Genomic DNA, 27057 nt, shown 5'->3' on the forward strand with positions numbered 1-27057 from the left:
TGAATTATATTTCTTTGTGAATTTCTATGTTCATTTTCACTTCATCCACCTCCAACAAGTGCTATCAAGGCAGACGTTAATTAAAAATCCTATCACCATTTTTGATAGATGAAGCTAATCAAGGTTACTAGTCAATCATTTCACCAATTGTGATAAATGTAATAGGGAAGTTAATCAAGAGATACATACAAAAGTTTGGTAGTCACTATTTAAGATTTGCGATAGCAAAGTAGATATCACAAAGAGGATTGGTGATGAAGTTTGAGGAGTTTCAAAGCATTAAGGTGCTTACATATTTTGCCAAAACATCAAAGAGATCAATTGACACCACTTGTAGCAACAAAGTATTGAATTGATACCACTGCAGAAAGATGAAGTTATTGAAGTAGACCAAGCCTAGCTACTAATATAAGAAAGATCAAATGAATATGGGAAGCAACAATGATAAGACATCTTAGCTTATGTAGATATGGACTTCAACACATCTTATGTTAGGAACAAGTGTATATTATAACATTCTTATAACATTCAAATGTATAGTTCCTTTCGTACATTCTTTTCTTAGTTAGAAGTAGTGTGATCACCCGATCCATTGGATTGGGTGATCTCAACTTTCACTAGTTCCACTATTGAATGCTTCTCCCTTCTTTTTCTAAGTTTTGTTCATCTAGCTCCTTGCCAAATCTCAATAGTTTTTTCACCTTTTTTTTTCATTGCTAGGTGTTGGTGATCTGATTTTACAATTTATGCTCAAGTGACCATTCTTATGACAAAAATAGCAAACTACACTTCCATTGATTCAACTCTTATATTTGCCTCTAAAATGTGTCCTAAAACAATTTTTTGCAATATGTCCATATTCACCACAATAATGAAAACTATAACATGTCTTGTAATCCCAATTGTAGGAATGATCTTGTTTGGATGTATTTCCTTGCATTTTGGTTGTCCAATTAGGTTTTGCCTTATATCTCTATTCATGTGCCTTATGGCCATACTTATGACAATTATGGCAATATCCTTCAAATATAGGTACAACAGGTGTGTTATTGGTCTTTGATATACATTCTTGTGCTTGATATCCATGTTTGTTATATGGTTAAAGTAATGTCAACTGAATTTAGGCTTGGGATTGGAGTTACCAATCTTGATCTTGCAGATTTTTGTTGTATGTCCTAGTTTCCCACAATGATATCATATGGGTTTGTTGATTTTTGGCTTTGCATTCCTTCATTCTCCACTCTTTGATGATTCATCTTCTTTAGTAGGTGATAGGTTCTTGGTATAGCCTAGTCTAGAGGTGTCACTAGATCTTCTTTGTGTTCTCATTAGTTTCAAAAAGTATCGTGCGACTTCATTATGTTTAAGTTCTAATTGTCCTGGTAGACATGCATGCAAAATTAACAATATCAAATTTTCACAATCCATTTGTAATGCAAGTTCATTTTAGATTTTATTGTGTGTGTTTTTTAGCATCATCATTTCATATCACTCTCTGTAATCCATCATCAGCTGGATGAGAGAGTGCAAGATGCATGCAAAATGTCAAATTATAGGTAAGGCATGTAAACTGTTTTATAGAACGCCTCAAAGAAATGTGGTCTCTTTAACTTGCACCACAGACTAACACTAAAGCATTAGTAAGGTGGAGTCGACAAGGTTCAAGAAGAGGAAACAACTGTAGAAGAAGAAAGTGTTTTTCCTTGTTGGTTAGGTCTCTCCAGTTGTTGGTGATCCCAAAAACCTTTGATCTAGCTGAGATAAATAGTCCAAAATGTTCTAATGAAACTTTAAAGGTACTAGTGGAAGACTTTAGCAAGCATAGGTTCACATGCCTGAAATTATCAAAACAAGCATTGTCATCAGACCAAATGTGTCCAATACAGTTATTTCAAGCTTGATGATGAAGATATGGAAGAAATGGAGCACACTTTTATAACATTATCTAGGAATTGGAACTACATGAAGCCCAGGAGATAGTTACTATAATAAAGGATGTGATGAGGGGATGATTACCATCATAAAGAACATGATGGGAAAAGCAAATATTTCCCACCAAATGCGGATGAGATAAAAGGTCATAAAGCACAGTTAAACATATGACTAAATGGAAGATGAAAGGGAACCATACAGTAATGGTTTAAGTTTCTCCACAAGAATGAAATGGAGCCATATATTAGCTATGCCTAGATATCTTAGATCTATAATAGTCAAGATAAGAAATTAAGGTAAATAATGTTTTTTATCAGTAAATTGAGGATTCAATGTTTGAATACCTCATTAATGGGCATGTTAAGACACTTAAAGAAAATTGAATGGTAGTAATTTCTTATTTCTCAGTAGCAAGTTTTATTTCAAATTTGTAGAAAACATTACACTACCTAATCAATCACAAGAGTTGATAGGTCTTTCATTATTTGCTGCAGATGATTACCACAAAAAATATATATGTAGCAAATACAATTGGAAAGAGTGAAAGTAAATTTGTATCACCTGGAGAATTTCCCTTTCCCTTTCAGCTGTTAGCACTTCTGTTTTCTTCATCCTGGCTAGCTATTGTGTACTGAAACCTTGTGAAAACAATTGTAACCAAAACTCGAAAAGTCATAATACAAGCATATCTTGATGCCAATGAGAAAAAAACTTATTCGAACACTCAAAATCCCAAAACTTTATGAATTCTTCAAAAATAATGAAAAGAAAAAAAGAGAATCCTCTTCACTGAGTCAAAAGATTGATCATTCTCGTATCTAGTTTTTGGACCATTCAGATGCATGCCCATGTCAACTTCATTTGATCCCTACACACAAAAAAAAACAAATAAACTCATTCAGTATATGGCACTATTATCCATTCTCAGACTAGATGCGCATCCTAAACAGGAAGAAGTGAACAACAGCATAGATCTTTTTGTTGCCGTAAGCGTTGTAGGTAAGCATTTTTCTGTTTACGAAACTTCATTGAAAGTGCCTGGAGATCTCTGGCAAGAGGTCTCTGCATGTAGAATAAATTAATTTGATTGTTAAGTATAATGATAATGAGATTCTTCGTACTGATGTCTTTAAATAGGACCTTGTTTATTGATTTAATCTCTTGATCATAACTCACATATTCTAATAGTTGTATTTTATTGGCTAGAAGACACACCTAAACATTCTTCTGAACGTTTGCATCCTTAGATAGGCCTTGCCCTAAAATCTTTTGCAACATCTGCTCACTTATTTTCAGCAAGCATGTTATCTCTTGGGTCAGTTCTTCAATTGCATGTTGATTTGTCGTTGTGCCACCAAATGTTGGCATCAATGCCTTAGCTTAAAACTTTTTTAGCACAACAATTTTGCTGGGTGTGCATTGCATGTTAGTTGCTATCTCTTTTGATATATCCACCCATGCTAGAGGTAGGCCAATAACTACAACATCTCCTCTCTGAAACACACACATGCATTTAAGGGTTAACATAATAATTTTCAAAACATAATAGAATTTTATCAATACATGGACTCCACATCAGATCCAACTCAAAAAAAAAATGTGAGTTTTATATAAACAAAATGTTGTTGTTCTAAGTGCAGGAATCTATACTTATAGTAAAAGCTAAGCCAAACTACTCCAAATAACAAATCAAAAACCTATTCCATGGTGAAAAGAAAAATAAAGATTTTGGCAGATAAACTTTCATATCAAGAAAAAATATAGGAAATGCTTTGATTTGTTTTGATTTATCAAACTTCAAGAAGTTTCCAAAAAACAAAAATAGAAGATATTGCCTACAAAAAATATTGACCAAAAGAAAGTGCCTTGGCATCTGTTTTGTACCTAGTGGATTGCTTCCCATGTTGCTTGGGATAATGAATGTCTTACATCTATTTTCACAACTAATTCATTGTTGAAATTAAGTTTCCAAAGGAGGAGATGACCTGTGCTGAAGAAATACCCAATTCCATTATATAATGCATGGCTCAATGTAGGTTCTTTCACTTTGGCAATGAAAGGTTTCAAATCTTCTTCAGTAAATTGAAGAAACTGGGATCTTTCCCCACCATCTAAATTTTAATACGTTAAAAAGTCAATGGCAGTAAGCTGGGCATGGTTTCTTGTTGGCACAAACACTAGAGCTAGTTTGCCTCCTTTTGCATTCTGAATTATTGATGTGTAAGTTGGCTTGGTCATTTCTTGCATTCGAGCTTCAAAGTAGGCTATATCAACACCCTAGATATGAATCTCTAATGGTATAGGATAGACATCGGGGGGAATTAAAAAGGCCTTGTGCAGTAGCTCCAATCCACTCACCAAGATCTTTAGCATTTTCAAGTGAAGTGGAAAGAGCAACAATGTGAATATGATTTTTAATTTGAGGACAAAAAGATTGGCAAACCAAATTAGGAACCATTGAGATTAAAAAAAATAGGAAAAGATTAGAGAAACTATTAATGACAAAGAAACCTGAATTATGTTTAGGAATAGGAATCTTCTTTGTTATGTATTCACATACAACATCAATGTTGTACTTTAGTTGTGCAGATATTAATACAATTGGAGCTCGATCAGCAATGGTATCCTAATAGAACCAAAACATTTACAACACCTTAGAGTCACAAAGAAAAACAAATGATGATATTAGAATTAGTAACAATCATCAATGCATTTAGCATTGAGATTAAATATATTTAAAATGCACAGAATGAATTTCAACTTACCTGAATAAATTTCTGAATTGCCTCGTGCTGGTTGTTTGCTACACTCTCCTGGATGAGGTCACTTTTTTCCTATAGAATAATAATATGCTGAAGATTTGCATAAACAAATTACAAATCACTAAACTAAGTTATTATTATACACATCTGGAAATCAACAAATGAAACATATTGTAAAAGCTTTATGCATGCATTTTCAAATCCAAGGACATCACACAAAGGACTGTCTTCATTTCCACTACCATATGCCCTACAATGTGAATTGAATGATGTTAATTATTTACCATGCTCCAAACCAAAGAGAAAATCATCATTCCACTTTCATAAACCTTTCAATCATCCATTATCAATAAGAAATAGTACTTATCTAGACCATCCTTGTTCACAATGTCCTCCATACATATGCATGAGAAACTAAAAATTTAGAAAATTTTAGATAGAACCGAAGTAGGACACAATAACTTACTGGAACAAAAAGATGTGTCAAGTTTAGCATATGATTGACTTACCTCAAACAAGCTTCACCCTTAGAGCCAATTGAAGATGAAGATGATAATTTCTATTTCATACAAAATTAAGAGAATGACTAAAAAAGCATTAATAATAAAGGAAATAAGGTATGTTAGTTTGAGCTTCACTTCATTTCGAGAATACTTTAATATTCTCTACTTAACAAGGCCAACCACGTGAAGGTGGAAGCTCATTTGGCCTCACCCTCCTCCCCCTAACATCAATCTAAATTCCCCATTAACATCTAATTACATACTTCATTCATTTCATTCATCCATTTATGAACTATAATATTCAATCAATACAATCACATAACATTCATTAATATGATATAAAATTCATTAATACACAATAGTAATCAAGACTTTATATTATATTATTAGAAGATTTTACAAAAAAAATTTCCTGTTCAACTATAGGCACCAAGGCAAATGAATAGGGCAAAGAAAACCCCCAGTATAGCCCAAGACTAGAGTCTTGTATACATTATAGATGCCCTTTATAAGGGTCTTTAAGAAGGCAGACCTCCTTTTATACAAGGGGAGAATTTTTGATAGAAGACCTCCAAAAATAAATATAAGGCTGGATCAAAATCTGTCTCAGCCAAATTCCCTTCCCAACATATTGGGGATTACAAATAATAGCGGCTAAAAGAGTTACAAATATTAATGTTGGAGGAAATTGGAGTGACAAATTTTTTAGGAGATCTATGGTTTGGTTAAAGAAATGGTGGACATTGGAGGTAAATGTTGCAATCCTTGAATAACCTAGAATAAAAAAACAATGTTCCATGGCAATGAAAAGAAGGGGGGTAATGATTCACTTTACTGATGCAAGATAGACAACTGATAGCCTATGAGAGCAGGAAGCTTATGCAAAAAAAACACTTATATTCCATCTATGACAAAGAGGTTTTGGTCATTGTACATGCACTAACCAAGTTCCAACAGTATCTAGTGGGTGCCAAGTTTTTCATTCATACAGATCACAATAGTTTGAGATATTTTCTGGAGCAATGAGACTTAAATGAGAGACAACAAAAATGGGTAAGAAATGTTTAGGGTTTTGATTTTGACAATAAATATGTGAAAGGAAAGAACAATGTGGTTGCAAATGCTTTGTCTAGGAAACCCGCCATCTGCTTACTAACCCAAATTTCAGATAACTGGAATGAACATTTGTTGGTAGAATATTCCAAAATCACATTTTCTTGTGAGCTAATGGATGGAAACACCTAGGATGATTGGTACAAAGTGGTGGATGACATCATTTACCATAAGAATCAAATATTTTTAGTGTCAGAATCCAAATTGAAGTAGAAAATATTGAAGGAAGCACATGACTCACCCTTGGCAGGACACTCGAGTTTCCTCAAAACTTACAAACATCTCAGGGAGAGGTTTTCATGGAAATGTCTTAAAGTGATGTATTGGTATGCATGAGAGTGTGCGGTCTACTAGCAAAACAAATCCGAACATACTCTACCTACCAAATTACTGCAACCTTTGCCAATTCTAGAATAGAACTTGGAAAGTATCTCAGTGGATTCCATTACTAGACTTCCTAAGGTCAATGGAAAGGATTGTATTTTCATGGTGGTTGATAGACTGATGTAGTACATACATTTCTTCACCATCCCCTAAGACTTTCAGGCCACACAGGTATCCAATCTATTTTTTAGAGATGTTTTTTGTCTACATGGGTTACCCTAAAACATTATCAGTGATCGGGATGGATTCTTTATCAGTATCTTCTAGACAAAACTATTTTGACTAGTAAGGATAGAATTGTCACCAAGTACTAGTTACCACCCTCAGATAGATGGACAAATGAAGATTGTGAATAAGTGGCTTGAAGGTTACATTCAAAACTATGTTTTAGCATAGCAATAGGCATGGGTCAAATGGATACACCTTAGGGAATATTGTTACAATGCCACATGCCATGTGTCCATCGGGACGGTACCATTCAAAGCTCTGTATGGGTACAAACCCCTTTCCTTCATCGACACAGTTCTCGGTGATTGTCGTGCATTGAGGGCGAGGGACTGGCTTTAGGAGGGACAATACATTGTAAGATGCCTAAAGGAGAACTTACAATACACATAGACTCAACAAAAGATTCACGCCAACAAACACTAAATAGAGTAGATTTTTGAAGTAGGAGACTTGGTCTACCTCAGGCTCTAGCCATACCAACAATTCATATTGAAAGAAAAGGGAAAAGAAAAATTGAAGCTACAATTTTATGGCCCTTATCGTGTAGTGTGCCGCATTAGTGAAGTCACCTATGATTTGGAACTTCCAGAGGGGAGCCGTATTCATAACATTTTTCATATTTCTTTCCTGAAGAATGTTGTGGGATAGAACGTCACAGTAGCTACACAACTTTCACTGCTCAACGAAGAAGGAAAGCTCATATTGGAACTAGTAGAGATTATTGAAGTATGTGAGAAGACGCTATGGAATCAAATGATGAAGGAATATTTGGTAAACTAGAAACACTTATTGTTGGATGATGCAGCCTAGGAAGGCAAGCACATTCTATAGTATCCAGCATTATGTTTTCTTGAGTACAAGAAAATTTTGGGACAAGAGGACTGTAATATATCCTTCATAAAATAGATTATTAATCAAACTATTGTTAATGGGCCAATTGATTTAATATATCTTAGACCCATTTTTTTTTGTTTCCATAGTTTTCTTGTCATCGGCTATCTTTTTACACCCTCAAAAAGTTTTTCCTAATGGGTATTTAAGCACGACTTGTAGGTAGTCTTTAGGTATGCAATTTGGATTATTTTCTCTATACTATGAATTCTTGTTGGAGTTCTCTGTTGTTCACCATTTCAGACATGAAAGACCTTCCCTATTTGGTTTATCCAATTTTAGTGGTATTTAACCCTCACCCTATTTTGTAACCTGTAACACTTCAATCAGATTTGGAAAATCAAAGCATCATCTTTTGACATATATTAATTGAAGGATTATTCATATTCAAGTCTCTATTATTGTGTCTAGATTTCATCTAAATCTATTGTGTTTATGCATGAACAAGATTGCATTCACCATTGTGGCTTAGATAGCTAATCTTGCGACTTCCAGACATTCCTGTATTGCTTCCTCATTGCCCATACAGCCTTCTTTTGTTCCATCCACCCACACCTCCGTACTTCCCTTCCATCCTCCATCTATCCACCATATGGCTTAACGTATGACCATCTTGGCTCTCACACCATACACCATCCCCTCCATCTCCATCGTACGCTCAGCATAGACCACCGTACGACTATCCTTGACCACCATACGGCCCCATCAAATCATCATACGACATTCTGAACCATACATATTGTTGCCTTTTTCCACCATACAACCAAAACATAACTTTCATATGGCCATTCCTTTGTCTTCCACACCATATGGTCCCTACCCTAGACAATTTGTATGCCCATCAAGCCAGTTGTCTGCAGCCCTCTGCACTTGGGAACATTACATAGAATATACTATATGATGAAATAACAAAGTAGAATATACAATATGGTGAAATGACAAAGTATAATTTTATATTAGATAAGATTGAGTTTAAAATCAGAGGATTATTCTAAGGGCACTTGCTTGAACAAAATACCATTACACTTTGACAGATTAAAAATCTAATTCAGGATCTAAAGCATTTTGGGGATGGGACCCAGTACTTGAATGCTTTCTAATAGTTATGATAGGATTTGTTCACTTGATACCTACACTTATTGGCTTAATGCCCAATTCTTTTGACAACATTGTACCAATACTTGTAACTATAAAGTTGTTAGTACAATGACGACTACCAAAAATTGAATAAAATGTACCCTTAGCTATAGAAATTAACCAATAATGTGATACCACATCAACTGTGCAAATGTGGGTACCTTTATGCATGACCATTCTTCTCACTTTTTATTTGGGTTATTTTGGACAACTTTCCAAAAGGCATGCTAATGTGGCATCATAATGGGTAATGTGGACTTGAAACCTTAGTTATAATTAGATGACTCACCAAATAAGCTACTATAAAAAATTGGGAGTGATTTGAAATTTCCACATAGGATTTTCATAAGTGTGAAGTTAAGTTGTTCAAGTACTGGGTCCTCTCCCCTACTAACTCAAGGACTATTTTCCCACTTTTAAAATGCATACATCATCCTATCCTACTACTTGCATGTGGAGTGCAACTTGTTTCTTATTTCTTAAAATACCCTTTCCATATTTGCTTCAATTTCTCAATTCTTGCAGTGAATAATGTTAGCAACACCAATGCCTCTTCACAAAATCTATTTGGCATTTTAGTACTACCTAATTTAATATATCTCAATTGAATAGCTTGTTTGTATACTCAACAAACATAACTCTATTGAACATTGAATTTCATACATAAATAAATCTAGGCCCTTGCTTAAGTCAAAAAGTGCGAAAATATATTTGATCCTTGGTTGCATTTTGAGAGATTTGGCTTCCATGAGATAATGTTCACCAATTTCATTGGTGCTCACTACTACCAAATGAATCCCCAAATCCATTCTTTTATGGGTATCCTCAAATTGGTTCCACAAACATTCCCATAGTTCCAACCACTCTCATATATGATGGTTGACAACTTGAATCTTCCACAAGGAATGTATTGTTGTCTTCTATTGGTGCTTATCATGTACTACAAAGTATGAAATTTCTACAACATTTATTTTAACATCATTCCCTGTTTACTAGCCTAAGTCATTTGGGTTGTTTTCAGTGATAAGTATGTGGAAACATTTTTTTGTAGTGACCGAGATGTAAGATTGTCATATTGTCCCAACAATCTAGCTAAAGTCTTTCTATGAGAAGTCTATCAACTTAAATATAGTCAAGGTTTTATATACATACATACATTCATACATACATACATAGTAATGCCCCACCAAGGGATCCAAAAGAAATAACCTAAAGTTTTACTAAGTTTTTCACCTTTTTTCTAATTTTTAAACAAGAAAAATAACATACACATCAAAGGCATAGTAGTGGAAGCAAAAACATACAATCAACTATAAGCATACATAACCGGTTACATTCCTTAAGGATCCCATGACATTGAATCACATTTAAATTTAACTAATACTAAGTCCATCAAATACCACATCCATATGAGAGAATAATTATAAAGTCCAATGTCCATTTAAATAACATACATTTGTTCTGAATGCCTCTTCGTAAATGAAATTTGGAATGCTCAATCATCCACTGTACATGTCACAAGGTATGAAAGGCTAAAAGTATATACATATGTAGAAATAGAAATACATCATCCCCCTCAGATCCATGATACAAAGTACAATAAAAATAAATGAAACCATCTACCATACATGATATATCCATCCATCATAAAAGATATAACATCCAACATGAAATATAACCATCCATCATAATGATACATAGAAAGAATGAAAGTAAATGTAGACAAGGAAGCTCCAGCCATGGTGACTAAGAATGGATCGCAAAGGTAAGAGCGAAAAAGCACTACCATCCAACTGCATGGAACCTAAATGGCCCACTCCCACCACACCAAGGAGATGGTCTCAAGTCCCAAACAAGATATCATACCAAATTTATCAAAATACTCTCTAAGTCTAGGAAATCCTAAAAGCATTCTAACTCAAGGGGTTCCAAGATAGGTCGACATCTATACCTAGAGGCACACAAAGACACATAGGAAACCTACTATGTAAACGGGCAAGTGTCATCACATGAATCAGGATGAAGTTACCCTGGCAGTTTGTTAGGACTCTTGGTCCCTAGTGATCCATATGTGGCCACTAGTATCCTCTCGTATTGACAAGGCATACTATGGATGCAAGGTCACAACTAAGCATTCTCTCTACTCTCATCCTAGTATGTACTAGCACTCGAGGCATGGGTGAGAAAATACAAGACTCTTATTAGGTTCATTTTATTCCCATTTAGTGTAATGTTTTCACTTATTAAACAACTTATAATGAGTTACCCAACCACTTAGGGCCCCAACCCCCATTACAAGCCACTTCTCGACACTACAAGTAGATAACCTACCCTAGGCTCATGAAATCACAAATCACACAATCATATAAAATCACCTTAGTCCTATACGAGTGACTGGAAAGCATCAAAGATAAATCATAATAACCACATCAATTCTCTATAAGCAAGTGGAAAGCATCCCAAAAATACTCATCAAAGACTCCAAAATGGTCAAGTCAATTATGTCATAACATTACATCATCAAGAACAAATCACTCAAAACACCTCAGTCCTATAAAAGTGACTCAAAAGCTATTCAATTATAACTGATCGATTACTCAAAAATGGTTAAGTCAAATATGTTGCAATATGACATCACCAAGAAAAAAGTAAACAAACACCTCAGTCCTTTCAAAGTGACTGGAAAGCAATCCAAATATAATTGATAGAGGACTCAAAAATGGTTAAGTCAAGTAGGTCATACATTCACCTTAGTGTCACACAAGAACATTGGAAAGCAATAACAATCAATAGAATAATCACACATCATAGAGCATACCAGACACATTACCATGGTTGGGTTAAAAAGATCAAGATCAAAACATCATAACATCACATTCTCATATCTCCCAAGCCTTTGGTAAATGTCCTAAATTGGTCAACACTCTACTCAACCCCAATCCCCAAACATAGAAAACACGTAGATACAAGATAATCTCATAGTTGTGTTTGATTTGGGAAAATATTGTTGAGTTAATGTAGGGTTTAAGTTCTAGTTTCATATATGTTTAAAGTAATAAGTTTTCGTAGTTAACCCTTATAATGAACCCATTTCTATATTTAAATGATTGTATAATTACCCTATAAATAATCTAAGGATAATCATTTATTTAACGAAGTTATAAAAGTAACAATTATTGATTTTAAATAAAATAATTACAATTGTATTAAAATTAATATTATCAATAATTAAATAAATTAAAATCCCATTGAATAACTTTAATTATCAATTAACTTAACTAATTAAATTAATTAATAATTATATAAATATCTATATTAATATCCCCATAATTATTAGTCATTAATACTTAATAAAATTATCAATAATTTCATTAATTAAAAATTACTATATTAAAATGCATTAATATTTAAATTAATAAATAATCATAAAACTTGTTAATAAATATTATCAAATAAAAATAAGTAATATTAAGATCTTATTAATATATATTATTATTAATAATTAACAATAATAATAATAATAATGAAATATATTATTAATTAAAATAATAATTAAAAATTAATATTAAAAAAAACTATTAACAAAAATTATTAATTGAAAATAAAAATAAAAAAGTTTTATTAAAACAAACTTTAACACAAATCGCCGACCTTTTAATAAGTCGTGCGACCGCAGACCTATTTGCTGCCGCCAGTAGCAGTTATAACTCCTACCGCCAATAGCAGTTATAACTGTTGCCGCATACAACAACAAGGCTTGTTTACATCGGCAGGGGTGTTGTGAGGTAGGGGAGTAGTCTCCCCCCCCCCCCCCCCCCCCCCCCTCGCTATATATATTTTTAATATTTTATTTTATAAAATTAATTCCTTTCAAAAATAAATTTTATTTGAATAATAAATGAACAACCCCCACTATAAAACTATATTTATATATATTATAAATGTTTGCAATCCTAGTTTAAGAGGAGAAATTTGACTAGCCATTCGAATTTCTAAATTAAAATTTTCTTTTCTAGATCTCAAACCCTCCTTGTTTTAAATACAATTTCCTTTTTCCTCTTTCAATCTTATTATCCAAATGAGATACATTACAAATATTGTAGATTTAGAACAAGAGAGTGATAGGTTCATGCAACGAAATCTAGAGAATCGATTTCAACAATCACGAAGAAGACAAGATTATCTAAATAACATAATTCTAACTGGGTGAACAAAACTCAAGAACCTACCTTGTTTTCATGCTAAAATTCCAAACACCCAAGAAGATGGTAGCAAAATCCCTCCTCTCAAAGTTTTCTCCCTTCTGAAATTCTTTTTCCTCCTCCAAAATTCGCGATCCCTTACCAAAACTTTGGTCCCTTGAAAATGAACCCTCAATTGGTGATAAAGAGTTCCCTGCTTAAATCGGAGCACTAATTGTGCATTCACCTGAGAGAACTCTCTGCTCACCAAACTTCGTCTCTAATTAACTTTTCTTAATCTTTCCTTTATCTTTTCCATGCACGTTAATTGAATTATTAAATTACTTTATTTAATTTTCACTTAACTTCTTTTTAATTAATTAATTACATTTTAAACTCATGCACGCATTATGCAATTAAAATATCTTTATTAAATTCACTTGTTTTATCTTTTTACTTAATTTCTTATATTTTAATCTCATGCGTACATATGCGATCTAATTTTTTTTAATAAATTAATATATTTTTACTTTTTAATTTATTTTTGAAACTTAATTGATAAAATATTTATTAAGTTAAATAATAATAATATTTAGCATGTATTTAAAAATGAACTCTAAATATATTATTATTAAATTAAATAAATATTACCACATTCTAAATTTATTCTTATAACTTTTATCTTCAATTTTAAAAAAAAAAAAATTCCCAATTAAATATTAAAATATCATAATAATTTTTCACTAAATTAAATCATTAATTTAATCTTTTAATTAAATTTAATTAATAGATAATTTACCAAAGGCTCATAAAATAAAATATGAAAACCCATCATAGAAAAACACATACAAAATTAAACTAAAGGGTTATAATCACATATTAACATCATCCGACACATTCAGAGGGTACACAACTCAGATACTTGTCCTAATTTTCTAGGACAAATGGCTCAAAGGTTTAGGATTTGTACTTAAGAATTTATCTCCGATCTCTTACCATTGAGATAATGAGATAGGGTATGCTCATCCTAACAATTCAAGGAAGTTGATACCTAGTACTTGCAACTTGCATAAAATCCACACATGTACAAACACAATATTCTAAGCTAAACAGGCAATGGTAGGAAGTGGTGCATCATGTAGATCCTGACTAGTAGGTGACTACGACTCCCTTCCTTAACCACATTAGAAACACCATACATAAAAAAAACATACACGCACACCATACGCATGCATTATGGGGTAAGTATCCATAAGAAAACACATAATAATCCATCTAACTAATCATCATCAATAATTGAAAACACTGTAATAATCATCATGCATAAGTGAGGTATAGAGTACCAAGTAATCTCATCATAAAATCAACTAAATCTGAAACAATATCTAAAAATTTCAAAATAATGCTACTATTCATCGAGCATAAAATAGGCCTAAAAGAGTTTAGCAATAATAATAAAATGCAAACTAGGAGTAGCCACCACACACACACACTATTTTTAATAACATTTACATTAATAATGAATGGATGTCAATGATTTTATAATATATTTATTTTGTAATATAACAAAAAAAATTACAAGTTATTTGGTCAATAAGCTCTAAATGTACACATATTATTAATATTTTCAATAAATAAATCCTATTTGTTATCTTATAAACATAAAATAAATAACAATAATTTATACTTGACATTTATTATGATTTCTTATAATAAATGTCTTTAAAAAACATGTAGTGTAGTGATCAAAAGTGTTTGAATTGAAAGTGAAATGTTGTGTATTCAAATCTTATAACATCTTATTATACTTTCAAATTCAAAATATAGGGTAGTTATTTTAATTGAACAACTAAAATAAATATATAGTGCAATGTTTACTTTGTAAAGATTGTGAGTTCAAAACATATTGTACTTGATACTATTGCATTCACTTTGTCTAATCGTTCAATTAATTTGAACTAATAGAAACACTTCATTTTTTTCACTTCCTAAATAATTACAGTTTGTATAATGTTCAAATTTGTATTTTTATTTATTTTTAAATTAAAAAATATGTATTTGCACTCTCATTGATTCAAACCAATTTGTGTTATAGGGACGTTTTTAAAACTATTTAAACTATATGGTTGGAAAATAATTAGATTTTTTTATTTTCTATATTCTACTACACATATGTTAAACTTCGGAATAATTTTTTATTTACACATTGTATTAATAAATACCATTTTTATCTTTATGTTTCTTTATAAGAACAAATTTTAAAATTGTAATACCCAATATAATTATTTTAAAGAAAATTATATTTTTAATTTACTCTCTAAATACATTAGATCATCAAACATGATAAAAAAAAAAAAATGAATAGTGAGAACACAATTATTTTTTAAAATTTCACTCCCCACTCAATCTTGGTTAGGTTCTCTATCTTTTCTATATTCTACTACAAAAATATTAAATAAGGGAATTGTTGTTTAACATATTTTAAAAATGTAACACATTACTCTCTTTTTTATCGGTAAGAAGGTAAGAAGCTGAAGCTAATATTAATTATTGTGTTGTAGTTTATTATTATTATGATTAATTATTAAGTGTGAGCACGAGTAGATTCAAACCCAAGACCTGTTTGATAAGAGGCTCACAATTTACCGTTGTGTTCTAGGCTCTTGCCTAATAAATACAGTACTTCATTAAAGATAATAAAGAATATTAAATGAATACTTAGATCACAATTTATTTTTTAATCCAGTAAAAACTCAATATTATTTTTAAAAATATCAATTTTCCTTATTAGAAAACAATAATATGTTTTAGTAACATAAATGTTTGACTTTTGATTCATTTGAATTCAAAGAAAAATAATTAATTTTAAATTAATACACACCAAAAAAAAGTTGTAGTTCGATATTGGAGTTAATGATCTAATTTCATGAAATCTTTAAAATAAATTATCTATAGTATAATCTATAGTAAATGTTACAAATGATTTATAATTAACAAAGGGTTAAAGACTTATTTTAATGATCCAATAGTGTTAGTGTTTAATACAAAAGCATGACAAATTTTAACTACTTATATTTAATGTTATACTTACAATTTATTACATATTAACTTCTTTTTATTTCACTTTTTATAATAATTTTTTAAAGTTTTTAAATAATAAATAATAAATATACCATAAATCATATTAAAAATATTCATATAAAATTTGAGTGGTTGTTCAATCTCACAAACTCCAACACTAAAGTAGTATTTTTTGTAATTTTTTTCTATTTATATATTCAACTTATGAAAAAATAATATATTAGTATTTGTGAACACATGAATTATATTACATTTAAAATATTATAAAATCAGTTTATATTCAATAAGGACAATACAAATACAATTAACTATAAGACAAGTACAAGCCACTACGTGGCACTTGTTACTTTTAAGTCTAAACCAGATGCATTGCCAAAGAGAGTGGTGGTGGGCAAAATTTTATTTTGAATTATTCAAAATCTTTTCCTAAGAAATAGAAGCCCCTAATTTGTAGGAAGTAAGTGGAAAAGGGGTGGGACTATTTCTTGCCACTTGTCAAACATTTGAATTTTATACTTTTAGTTAAAAATAATTTTATGAGAAATTAATTCTTTTACTTAATTTTTTATTTATTTTCCTTCAATTTTGGAGCAGCTTGAATATAAAATATTTCATGAGACCCTAATTTTAAAATTTGGCTCTATTTTATAGGAAGCCCCCTTTCGTAAGACCTCAGAACTTTGAAAATGAGCTAGTGTATCCTCGTCTGAGATTTTGGCACAATTGGTGTTGATTGAAATAAGTAGAATATATCGTTGATAGATAAATGTATAAAGATACATAAATAAGTTGTAAACTAAAAGCCAAATAGTAGTGCCACTACCTCTTTGAAAGAATACATGAGAATAACTTATTAGACAACAGCCTAAATGATGGTATTCAAATATGTTGAGAGGCATGACAAAAAACAAAAATATCAAAAACAAATCATAGAAATTGTAAAATCTTTCTAAGTGTAAGAGCGCAAAAATTTATAGCATGCTTTAAGGAAGAAGGAGTGGGATATGTGGACTGTAAGAATAGTTCCAACAATGTGGCATTCTCAATAAATAGATTAACGACTCAATGAATAGATTAATGAGGAAGGTAGGAGGGGTTTTTCGCTTTGCTAGGGTTTCTTGCTTCATGCGATCTTTCAACCTTTTGTGTACTGCTTTTCATCTAAACTTTCCCTCTAGTAGATCCACTTGTCACACTGCATTTACTATGGGAGTTTTTTAGGCTAGGATATAATGGCTCTGGCTAGTGGTGAACCGGTTGTTTCTGGTGTTCACACCGTTGCTTTAGTCTGCCATGGTGCCTCCATAGAAAAAACATCCGCACAAATTTGTCTCGAAGGTTTTTCATGAGGTAATCCTGACATTATCCTTCCTTTGCAAGAATTTGATGCTGCATGTGATTGGTTAGAATAGCACACCTTGATAGGTTATTTTGTGGGTAGGACTCCCCCTGAAGCTATGCTCCTAGAATGGGTTAACAAGAGAAGGACTCCTCATGGAGTCCACCTTGACGCTGTGCAATTTTTATTTTTATTTTTGCTTTACTAACCCTTTGCCGGAAAACGCGGTCTTTAACAATGGACCATGGTCTATGCATTCTTCCTTGCTTGTTTTTCAAAAATGGTCACAAGACTTCATAGTCTTGGATGATAAAAAGCTTAGGGTTCCTGTATGGGTCAAGTTCCCAAGTTTACCCCTACCTTGCTGGCCTTTCATTGAGTCCATTGCCAAAACCCTTGGCAAAGTTGTCACCAAGGAGCCTAAGAAATTCTTCAATACCCGCTCATAATGACGCATTTACATAGAGGTGGATATTTCCAAGGATTTCAAGGATTCTGTGAAAATTTGGATTGGGACTAAAACCTTCTCTCAGAACATTCTTTACTTGAACCTCCCCAACACCTTTTATAGGTGCTAGTCTGCAAAATACAAGATCAAGGATTGCCCTCTAGCTACACCTAGGTTCAAGCCCATGTCTAAAGAGGCACCTGTCAAATAGGTTGAAGGGAAAAAAGAAGAATGGGTTACTGTTGGGCGTAAGGACAAGGCTCCCTCAAATCCCTTGCCCCCCAAGAAGTCCTACGCTGCGGTCACTGTGGTTCCTCCTACCCCTACAGGAGCGTCAATTCTAACCAGCGTAGGGATGTAGGCAACAGAAAAAGGAACTGCTTTCGAAGTTTTGCAGGTTTCAAACCCTACTAGTTTGCAGGGGATTACGATAGCCACTAGGGTTTCTACCTTGGTTACAGTGTGAACTCCTCTTTTTGCCTCTTCCATAGCACCACTAATGACACGACATTCTTGCAATCATCCTAGATGTGTGGAGATAAAAGAGGTGAAATGTCAGGCTATAAGTCCGGAGGGTTTTCCATCTGACTTCAGCCATGTTTCTACCTTCTTGCAGAATAACTACTCCTCTCTTGAGGACGAAGATGATATGGAAGAGTTCTCATGAACTTCCTATCATGGAATGTTCGAGGTCTCACAGACCTCTTCAAAAAGTATTATGTTTGGGATGTCCATCATAGACTTGGTAATTTAGATTTTCTCTATCTGCAAGAAGTTAAATTTTTTGGTTTCATGCTTGCTTTGGCATGCCATGTAATTTGGCAGGATGGCGTGATATTTTCTTCCCAGCATGAAGCTGGCCGAGGTGGTGTAGTTACTCTCCTATCACCTCACCTTCATTCTGTTATTATTTCGCATGGTTGTAACCCCATGCATAGAATTATTTGGCTTTTTCTTTCCATTAACAATCATTCTTTTGGAGTCATTAATGTTTATGCTTCCAATGATGCTAGGGAAAGATCTTAGATGTGGGCTTGGCTGGCTGAAAACTTGCCTACAACTACTTAGGTTATGTGTGGGGACTTTAATATTGTTGAAGTGGCATTTGACAAAGATGACATTCTACATTTTCACTAGACAGCTGAGGAAAGACAAGCCTGGTATTACATGCACAATAAATTGGGCCTTTTTGATCCCAATACCAACCACCACCATAGATAGTGGGGTTTGGCACACTTGGTCCAACTTTCAAGCTAGATCTAACTACATATTAAAATGCCTTGATCATGCTATGATCACTGGGAAATATTTTTTCTCTTTTTCTAAGGATCGAGATTTGCTTGTCATTCTCCTGCTAGATGTGATGTTATCTGACCACTACCTCATTTATTTTGTCATTTCTTGGCAAACAACTATCCCAAAGGTGGCCAAGTCTCAATTCTTCGTCAACACGTCTGTGTTGATGCATGCTTCTACCATTTTGCACATCCTACGTGTTTGGAACTTGGAGCCACGTCCACATTCTCAAAGCGGTTGGATTCAATGGTGGAATGATGCCATTACTAGAACTACTTGGTTCTTGTGCATTTATGGTTGACAATTGGCTATGTTCCGTAAACGGTCATATGAAGTCAGCATGCTTGCCCTCAAAAAATCCTTTGAGGCCCTCACCCTCAACCCCTTTGATGTGGACTTGCAAGTTTAGCTTACCAAACTTGACCATGACAAACAAATTGCTGATAATTATGTTGTGTGGGGAGCCCAAATCAAAGCCCATCTCCACTAGTTGGAGGTCGGCGACAAAGCCTCGAAAGAGTTTTTTTCAGGCTCTTCATGCTCATCATACCTCTATTGGGATTAAAAAAATAAAACAAGGAAATGTTGTTCTGTCTAGTCTCCTTGCCATCTTGCAAGCTTTTGTTCAACACTATGAGAACATGTTTGCTTCGTAGCGAAATTCGGTTTCTCAAGAGGAAGCTCTCAAAAAGGTGTATTTATGTTACTTCAAACCATCTAGTAGCTAAGAAAAACACTTTTTGTGAGAAACTTCTTTCCCTCCAAGACTTTAAAGAGGTAGTCTACACCATGGCAGATGACAAGTCCCCTAGGTGTGATGGGTTCCCTTGTGAATTCTACAAACACCTTTGGGAGCATATAGGTCTTGATCTACACAAAGTTAATCTTGAAGCCTATCACTCTAAAAGCTTAGGAGCTATTATAAACAAAGGAAATATCAAATTCATACCTAAAGCTGGTGATCCAGAGGATATATGTAATTGGAGACCCATTACCCTTCTAAATGTGTCATACAAGATCATTGCCAAGGCACTCTCTCTCAAAATCAAGCACATGTTGCTCTTAATTGTGCGACCACAGTAAACTGGATTCATCATGTCCAAATATATTCTTGACAACATCATTGCTATCTGGGAGGGAATGGAATGGGCTCGCAAGTCCAATAAGAAGGCCATCTTTTTAAAGATAGATTTTGCTAAAGCCTTTGATCGCATTGAATGACCCTTCATCTTGGCTATGCTCTAGGATTTGGGTTTTCGCCCCAACTTCCTCCAGTCCATGGAGATGCTCTTTGCAAATGCTAATGCTTGAATTACTATCAACAATTCACAATCGGAGGCTTTTGGAACTTTTTTCGTTCCATCAAACAAGGTTGTCCGCGAGCTCCTGCACTTTATGTCCTTGCTATGGAAGGTTTTTGATATTTACTTGTGCATTCTATTTCCTCAGGACTAGTTCGTGAAATTTCCTTGCCTGAATCATCCTCCCAATTAGTCAATGGACACTTTGCTAATGATTCTTTTCTCACTCTTTTAGAGGATGAAGAAAACATCAATAATACTTTAAGTTTCCTGGACACCTCTTGTCAAGCTTCTGGTTCTGCTATTCAATGGCATAAAATGCTCTACTTCCACTAGTCCTTTCTACCAGCTCCACCTTGGCTCAGCCAGTTTGAGTGGAAATGGGTTGCTCACAGAGAAATCTTCTACTTTCTTGGCATTCATTTTGCATTCCAGGCATCGCTTGTGGAACTTTGGAATGGTGTGCTGGCTAAGATTAGCAAAAAGCTCGACTACTGGATCGCAAAGCCACTCTCCTTTGCAGGAAAATTTGAGATTTTCTCTAAGATTCTTGCAGCCACTCATATGTATTACTCCTCTTGTTGGGCTCCATCCAAAGCTTCTTACATGAAGCTAGAAAGATTGCTCAAGAATTTTCTCTGGACCTCTAGCTTTGATCACCATGGCTTTCACAGAGAGGCCTGGGATTTCTGTTGTCTCCCAAAAGATTTTGGTGGTCTTGGCTTGCTTTCCACTCAGAGACAAGTTCTTTCTCTTTGTGCAAAATGGATTATTAGGGCTCTCTCAGGAGATGAAGCTTGGAAGATTCTGGTTTGGCACTGCATTTCTTCTAGCTTCCCTGTCAACAGGCCTGCTTGGAAGGGGATTGGTTTCCAAACCCTTCTCATTATGCATGAGCCTGTCATCATTCAAAGCTCCTTCGTCATCAAGAGCATTTGGAAAGCCTAGGATGTTGTTAAACCTTAGCTTTGATGGGCTGGAGATGAATTTTGCAATGGCCTCTCCTTGAATCAACATAACATATGGTGGTCTCCCCTATTCGCCATTCAAGGTACTCCACTCGCCAAGACTCAAGGGGCCAGTGCTCTACATTTTTTCAAACATGGCATCAAAACTCCTAAGGACCTCTTTTCACGTGTCACCATGAGTTTCAGGACCTAGGAAGATATGCAAGTACAATACCGCCTTATCCACTCAGACCAGTAGACTTTTTACCTTCTGCTTTCTTTCATCCCTGTTCACTTAGTCTATAAAGTGGGGATTCAATCTATTTGCCCTTAGTGGCTTGATTGGAGGTGGTTTCCTGCCACTCCTTTTTCTAATTACAAGCCAAGTTTGGGCTGTAGGTGGCTTTCGCCTCATCTTCCCATGGTGGATACGCTAAACCATAGATGGCATTTGCAATCTTCCCTTTCTTAATGGAGAAAACGCTTTGACACCATATGCTATAACTGAACCCAAGATTGCACATTTTTCTTGGTGCCTGGCCTTCCAAGGTTTTCCCCTGGGGCCTCGGCTCAAACACATTTGGGTTCCTGACCCTAGATGCCCCTTTTTCGGACAACCAGAGTCTTTCTTGCATATTTTTTGGTTCTGCAAGCATGCTTAGAATTATTGGCACTGGATTCATATTTTTTCAAGCCATTCAGACTTGAGTCTTTCTCTTAGCATATGATGTTATTGGGTGACCCTCCTAGATTTCCTCAGAAGTTTACCTAGATTTGGCATACCTTTAGGCTGAAGATCTTGTTTTCTCTATGGAAAGATAGGAATGTTGTTCTTTTCACACACAGTTTTTTGGATGTTAACATTGCTATGTATACTAAGGCATGCATTTGTAATAATGTAATTATGCAAATTCAGGTGCAAGCTAATAAAGTTTCACTCGAAGTTGATCACCTGTAGGAGCTACTCAATCACTGGGGCAATGCACCTTGTACTATTGCCAAAGTTCCTCCAGATGCCTCAGTGGAGATCTTGATGCACCACGACCACCATCCTTGGTGCCACTCCTCTAGCCACTACTCGCACACCTCGTGCTCCTAGGCTTCCCACTGCCACTCTACCAATGGTGGTGATGGCAGATGGAGGCGCTGCTCAGCTTCCCCACCCCGTGGTGGTACCGGTTGGTCCCTGGCTCCTCCTCTTGGTTGTCATCATGCACGCTCAGGGAAGTGGCCTCACCTATACCTGGCGATTTCTCCTCCGTAGCTTGAGGTTAAAGATGCAGAGGCTGCCACTGTTGCTGCTACTGGTGATGATGGCTGGACTGTTCCCAGCCTGCCCCCCAATCCTAAAGATGATCCACCACCCTCTGTCGGCACTGCTTTGGTATCCTAAGGTTGCCTTATATGTTTTTCTTTTATGAATAGTTTCTGATTCCAGCTGTGGCCGTGTTTTTAGTCTGGCTTTGACTGTTTGAACTCTTTCGCGGGGTGATATTGTATCCCCTGACCCCTTTTTTGTGAATTGTAAACTGAGTATATTTTACTAATAGAAAAGGCCACTATTCATCAAAAAATGAACAGATTAACTGTTCCTGCTGACGTGTACTCTTATTGTTGGAACAAACATGTAGAGGAACCGTTGCCCCAAATGCGAATCTCTCCACCATTATCTTTAATTTGGGCGCCAAACAGAAGAATTCCTTAACACTTCTAGTGCCATTATTTTAACACCAGATCAGGATTCACAACACTTGAAGGTATAATGCTTCAGCTCTATGCCCTTTCATTAAAATCTGGTCCAAGTTTCTCTTTTTTGAGTTCTTGGAGCTTTATTTCCTCCTTGCTTTTCAATGGCAGACAAAACCTCTGAAGCCATGAATGTGCACTTTCTCATAAATACTAAAAATCAGCGCATCGTATATGCGGAGGCTGGTAAAAAGTTTGTTGATTTTCTCTTCAGTTTTCTTCCTATGCCCATCGGATTTGTACTCAGATTGCTATCTGAATCCCAATCTGAATATGGTGCAAGAGTTGGCTCTGTCTCCAATCTCTATCATAGCATTGAAAAGCTGCCCTTTCTGTTTATGGGCACCGACAAATCCCAGCTGCTTGACCCCAAATTTATTACTTGCTACTCTAATAACTCTCTCAGGATTGATGGTGGAAATTATTACGTCCGTTGTTATATGTCGAGTAATACAGCCTTAACTCACAATATCAGCTCTAACAACACTGATAGATGTATCTGCGGGTGTTATATCAATCACCTCGTTCAGTTGCGGCAGAATACCAATAATGTCAACCAGGCCAGCGGAAGCAGTAGCAGCCAAACTGCAGGTCAAGTGAATGGCGGTTATGTGAAGGAGATGATTACATTTATCATAACTGATGATCTCAAGATAATAGGGAGTTCAACGATCACTAGCATAACGTTGCTCAATCAGCTCAACATCAAAGATTTAACAGATCTTCAAGAGCGCAATGCAATTGTTGATCGCAGCAAGGTTAGGGGTTCAATTAGTTGTATTCAGTTTTGCTTGGGTATACGCATCGCTGCATTTGATAAGAAAATAATAAATTTTGATTAAATAAAGGAAGGCGGCCAAAACTGTAGGGATTTAATTTTGTTACAATTGAGTAATTTAATCAAATCTTTATAATATTGTTAAACTTTTACAGGCTCTCGAGATTCTAAGGGCATCTTTGGTTTCAACAACTGTGTTGAATGATGTCTTCAGAGCCGAGTTTTCTGTGTCAGAAAAGGTAAAGTTTATTTAAAATTTCTTGATTACAGGGAGATGAAATTCATCTTCAGCTTCGTTAAACACTTGCTTGATATCTTATTTTGTGTTAAACCCTTGTATGGTGTTGCAGGCGTCTATTGAAGAATGAGAAAATGGATATCACGAGGTTAGAGTTGCAACGTTTGCAATACTACAAAAATTCAATCATGCTAATAATAATCTAATTTATTTACAGTTATGAAATTTTTTAATCTGCTTCAACAGTTCTACCTATTTAATAATTTATAGTCTTGTTTGTACGAATTGAGAAGAAATTGGTCAGTTTTTATAGGCATACTGATATAAACAGATTTTCCATAAATGTAACAGACTCTGCATGTTCTTTATATTATTATCTCTACCTTTTCTGGCAGAGATTAATGGGTTCAACTTGTGGAGCGGTTTTCCACATCTATTTTCAAATTGGCTTTAGAGTACTTTTAAAGTTGGTTGCTTATTAATATTTTATTAATATAATTTCTTGTTGAATTTTTCCTTTTATAATTGGTTGTTTTCTTTGAATTTGCTCATGTGCAATTAACCACATGCCTACCAAACGAATCTGTTAAATGCTTATTCTCCTTTCCGCTTTATGCAATATAAAACCCACGTGTTACTTAGCAAATAGCGAAGATGCTTTTGTATATTTGCTCCTCTACGTTAGAACAAGCACGTATATTCAGGTTGTTAGTGTGTATATTCAGGGTGTTAGTGTCCATAGCGATTCAATCCCTATTATAGCACAGGCCCATTTACATTGCTTGGGTTCCATCAATAATTTAGGATTTCTATTGAACGATATTGACAGGTATCGGTCATTGCATTCGTATTCTTGCATCCTTGATCGGGAATAATTATAATGGTGTTTGACTATAATTAATGTCCGTTTCACTGTATTTGCTTTAGATAACTCATTCTTGTGAGAAATATAAGTTAAAAATTTATATCTCACAACTTTAACTCAAAAATCTTTGTCAGAAAGCCAGAGCTTTAACCTTTCAACCAAACTTGTCGAATGCTATGAATAGAAGAGGAAGATAGATTCAAGTATGCTTGCTTGCTTTCTATTCAATCTTTCATTAAACTATTACAAAATCTGTGAGCATTTGGCTTCAACCAGAAAACTCTAAAATAACCCTAAATTGGTAAAAATTCAAACAACTTTAATACCTCAAAACTTTAAACCTACAACTCTAATGGCTGCATACAATGGTGCCTGGAGCAATCACTGCTTCAACAAGACAAGTTCAACAATAATAAACTTACAGAGAGAACAAGGGAAACATGTGCAACTGCAGGCACAAACTTCTTTTCTTCTTCCTTTTTCTGTTCTGCTCTGCAACTATTGATCTGTTGAATATGCTTGAACTTACTGAATGAATGAATAAACATTCCTTTTGTCACATTCCATTTTCCCCCTCTTTTTTTATTTCAAAAATCTCACCTACCGTATTTATGTTTTTGTCTGTTCTAGACGTCAGAGGTGGTAGGTGAGTGTTTGGCTCTAGGGGCCAATGTCGACTACTGCATTAAATATTCCAACACTCCCCCTTTGTCTTGAGCCAAACAAACAAGGATCAATGCTGATCCAAATCAATTACACCAAGACACTCTCTTAGGTGTACAAAAGATCCAATGCCTAAAGGCTTAGTAAAGATGTCTGCTAGCTGCTACTTAGACTTGCAAAATTCCATCATGATATCCCTATTCTCCACCAACTATCTGACGAACTGATATTTGATCTCAATATGCTTGCTTCTCCCACGGAAGACTGGATTCTTGAACAATGCAATTGATGAGATGTTGTCACAATAAATTGTGGTTCCATCCTTTTGCCTTTCATTCAAATCTGTCAAGATCCTCCTTATCCAAATTGCTTAACATGCTACTGCATTTGCTGCTATGTATTCAGCCTCTGCTGTAGATTAAGCAACAATGGTTTGCTTCTTGGATGCCTATGAAATTGCACCCGATCCCATGTGAAACATGTATCCGAAAGTGCTCTTCCTATCATCTAAACTTCTAGCCCAATCACTATCAGTATAACCTACCAACTTAAATTCATTTGATGTAGTATATAAAATTCTAAATTCATTGGTACCTTTCACATACCTTAGGATCCTCTTTCCCGCTTGCCAGTGGGAATCCTTTGGTGTTTCCATAAATCTAAAAATTAAACTTGCTGCATGCATTAGGTCTGGCCGAGTTGCAGTCAAATATATTAGACTTCCAACCATACTCTTGTATAATGTTGGATCCACTCTCTTGCTAGAGTCTTCCTTGCTCAATTTCAGACCTACTGTTGTTGGTGTGGGGGCTGCCTTACTATTCTGCATTTTAAATCTCTCCAAGATCTGCCCTGCATATTTTTCTTGAGAGATGAAGATGTCATTATGCATTTGTTTTACTTCTATGCCTAGAAAGTATTTCAGGAGACCTAGGTCTGTCATTTCAAATTCACTTTTCATGGCCTCTTTAAACTCACCAATTAGAGCCTTGTCATTTTCAGTAAAAGATAAGTCATCTACATACAAGACAACCATCAATACATTACCATTTGTTGCCTTGATGTAAAAAGTGGGCTCACCATTGCTTTTGCTAAAGCCATTGCTCATCAAATATGAGTCAATCCTGCTGTACCATGCCCGTGGAGCTTGCTTGAGCCCATAAAAAGCTCTCTTCAATCTATATACTTTTTGTTCTTCACCTACAACTTCATAACTAGGTGGCT

The 27057-nt window shown here is 34.6% G+C and overlaps 1 protein-coding gene and 1 long non-coding RNA gene across 2 annotated transcripts; both read left to right on the forward strand.

Moving 5' to 3' along the window:
- The first annotated feature begins 23393 nt into the window (after nt 1-23393).
- On the forward strand, nt 23394-23973 carry LOC149572358 (uncharacterized). The gene is made up of 2 exons (XM_089815820.1): nt 23394-23885; nt 23950-23973. The coding sequence occupies exons 1-2, from the start codon at nt 23394-23396 to the stop codon at nt 23971-23973; spliced, it is 516 nt and encodes a 171-aa protein (XP_089671946.1).
- Nucleotides 23974-24047: 74 nt separating this feature from the next.
- On the forward strand, nt 24048-24497 carry LOC149572359 (uncharacterized). The gene is made up of 3 exons (XR_016359097.1): nt 24048-24084; nt 24223-24306; nt 24418-24497. It is a non-coding gene; the product is annotated as an uncharacterized LOC149572359 (long non-coding RNA).
- The last annotated feature ends 2560 nt before the right edge of the window (nt 24498-27057 follow it).

Source organism: Cupressus sempervirens, chromosome 2, assembly GCF_028749045.1.
Source record: "Cupressus sempervirens isolate cs-2001-9-10 chromosome 2, ASM2874904v1, whole genome shotgun sequence".
Lineage (NCBI taxonomy): Eukaryota > Viridiplantae > Streptophyta > Pinopsida > Cupressales > Cupressaceae > Cupressus > Cupressus sempervirens.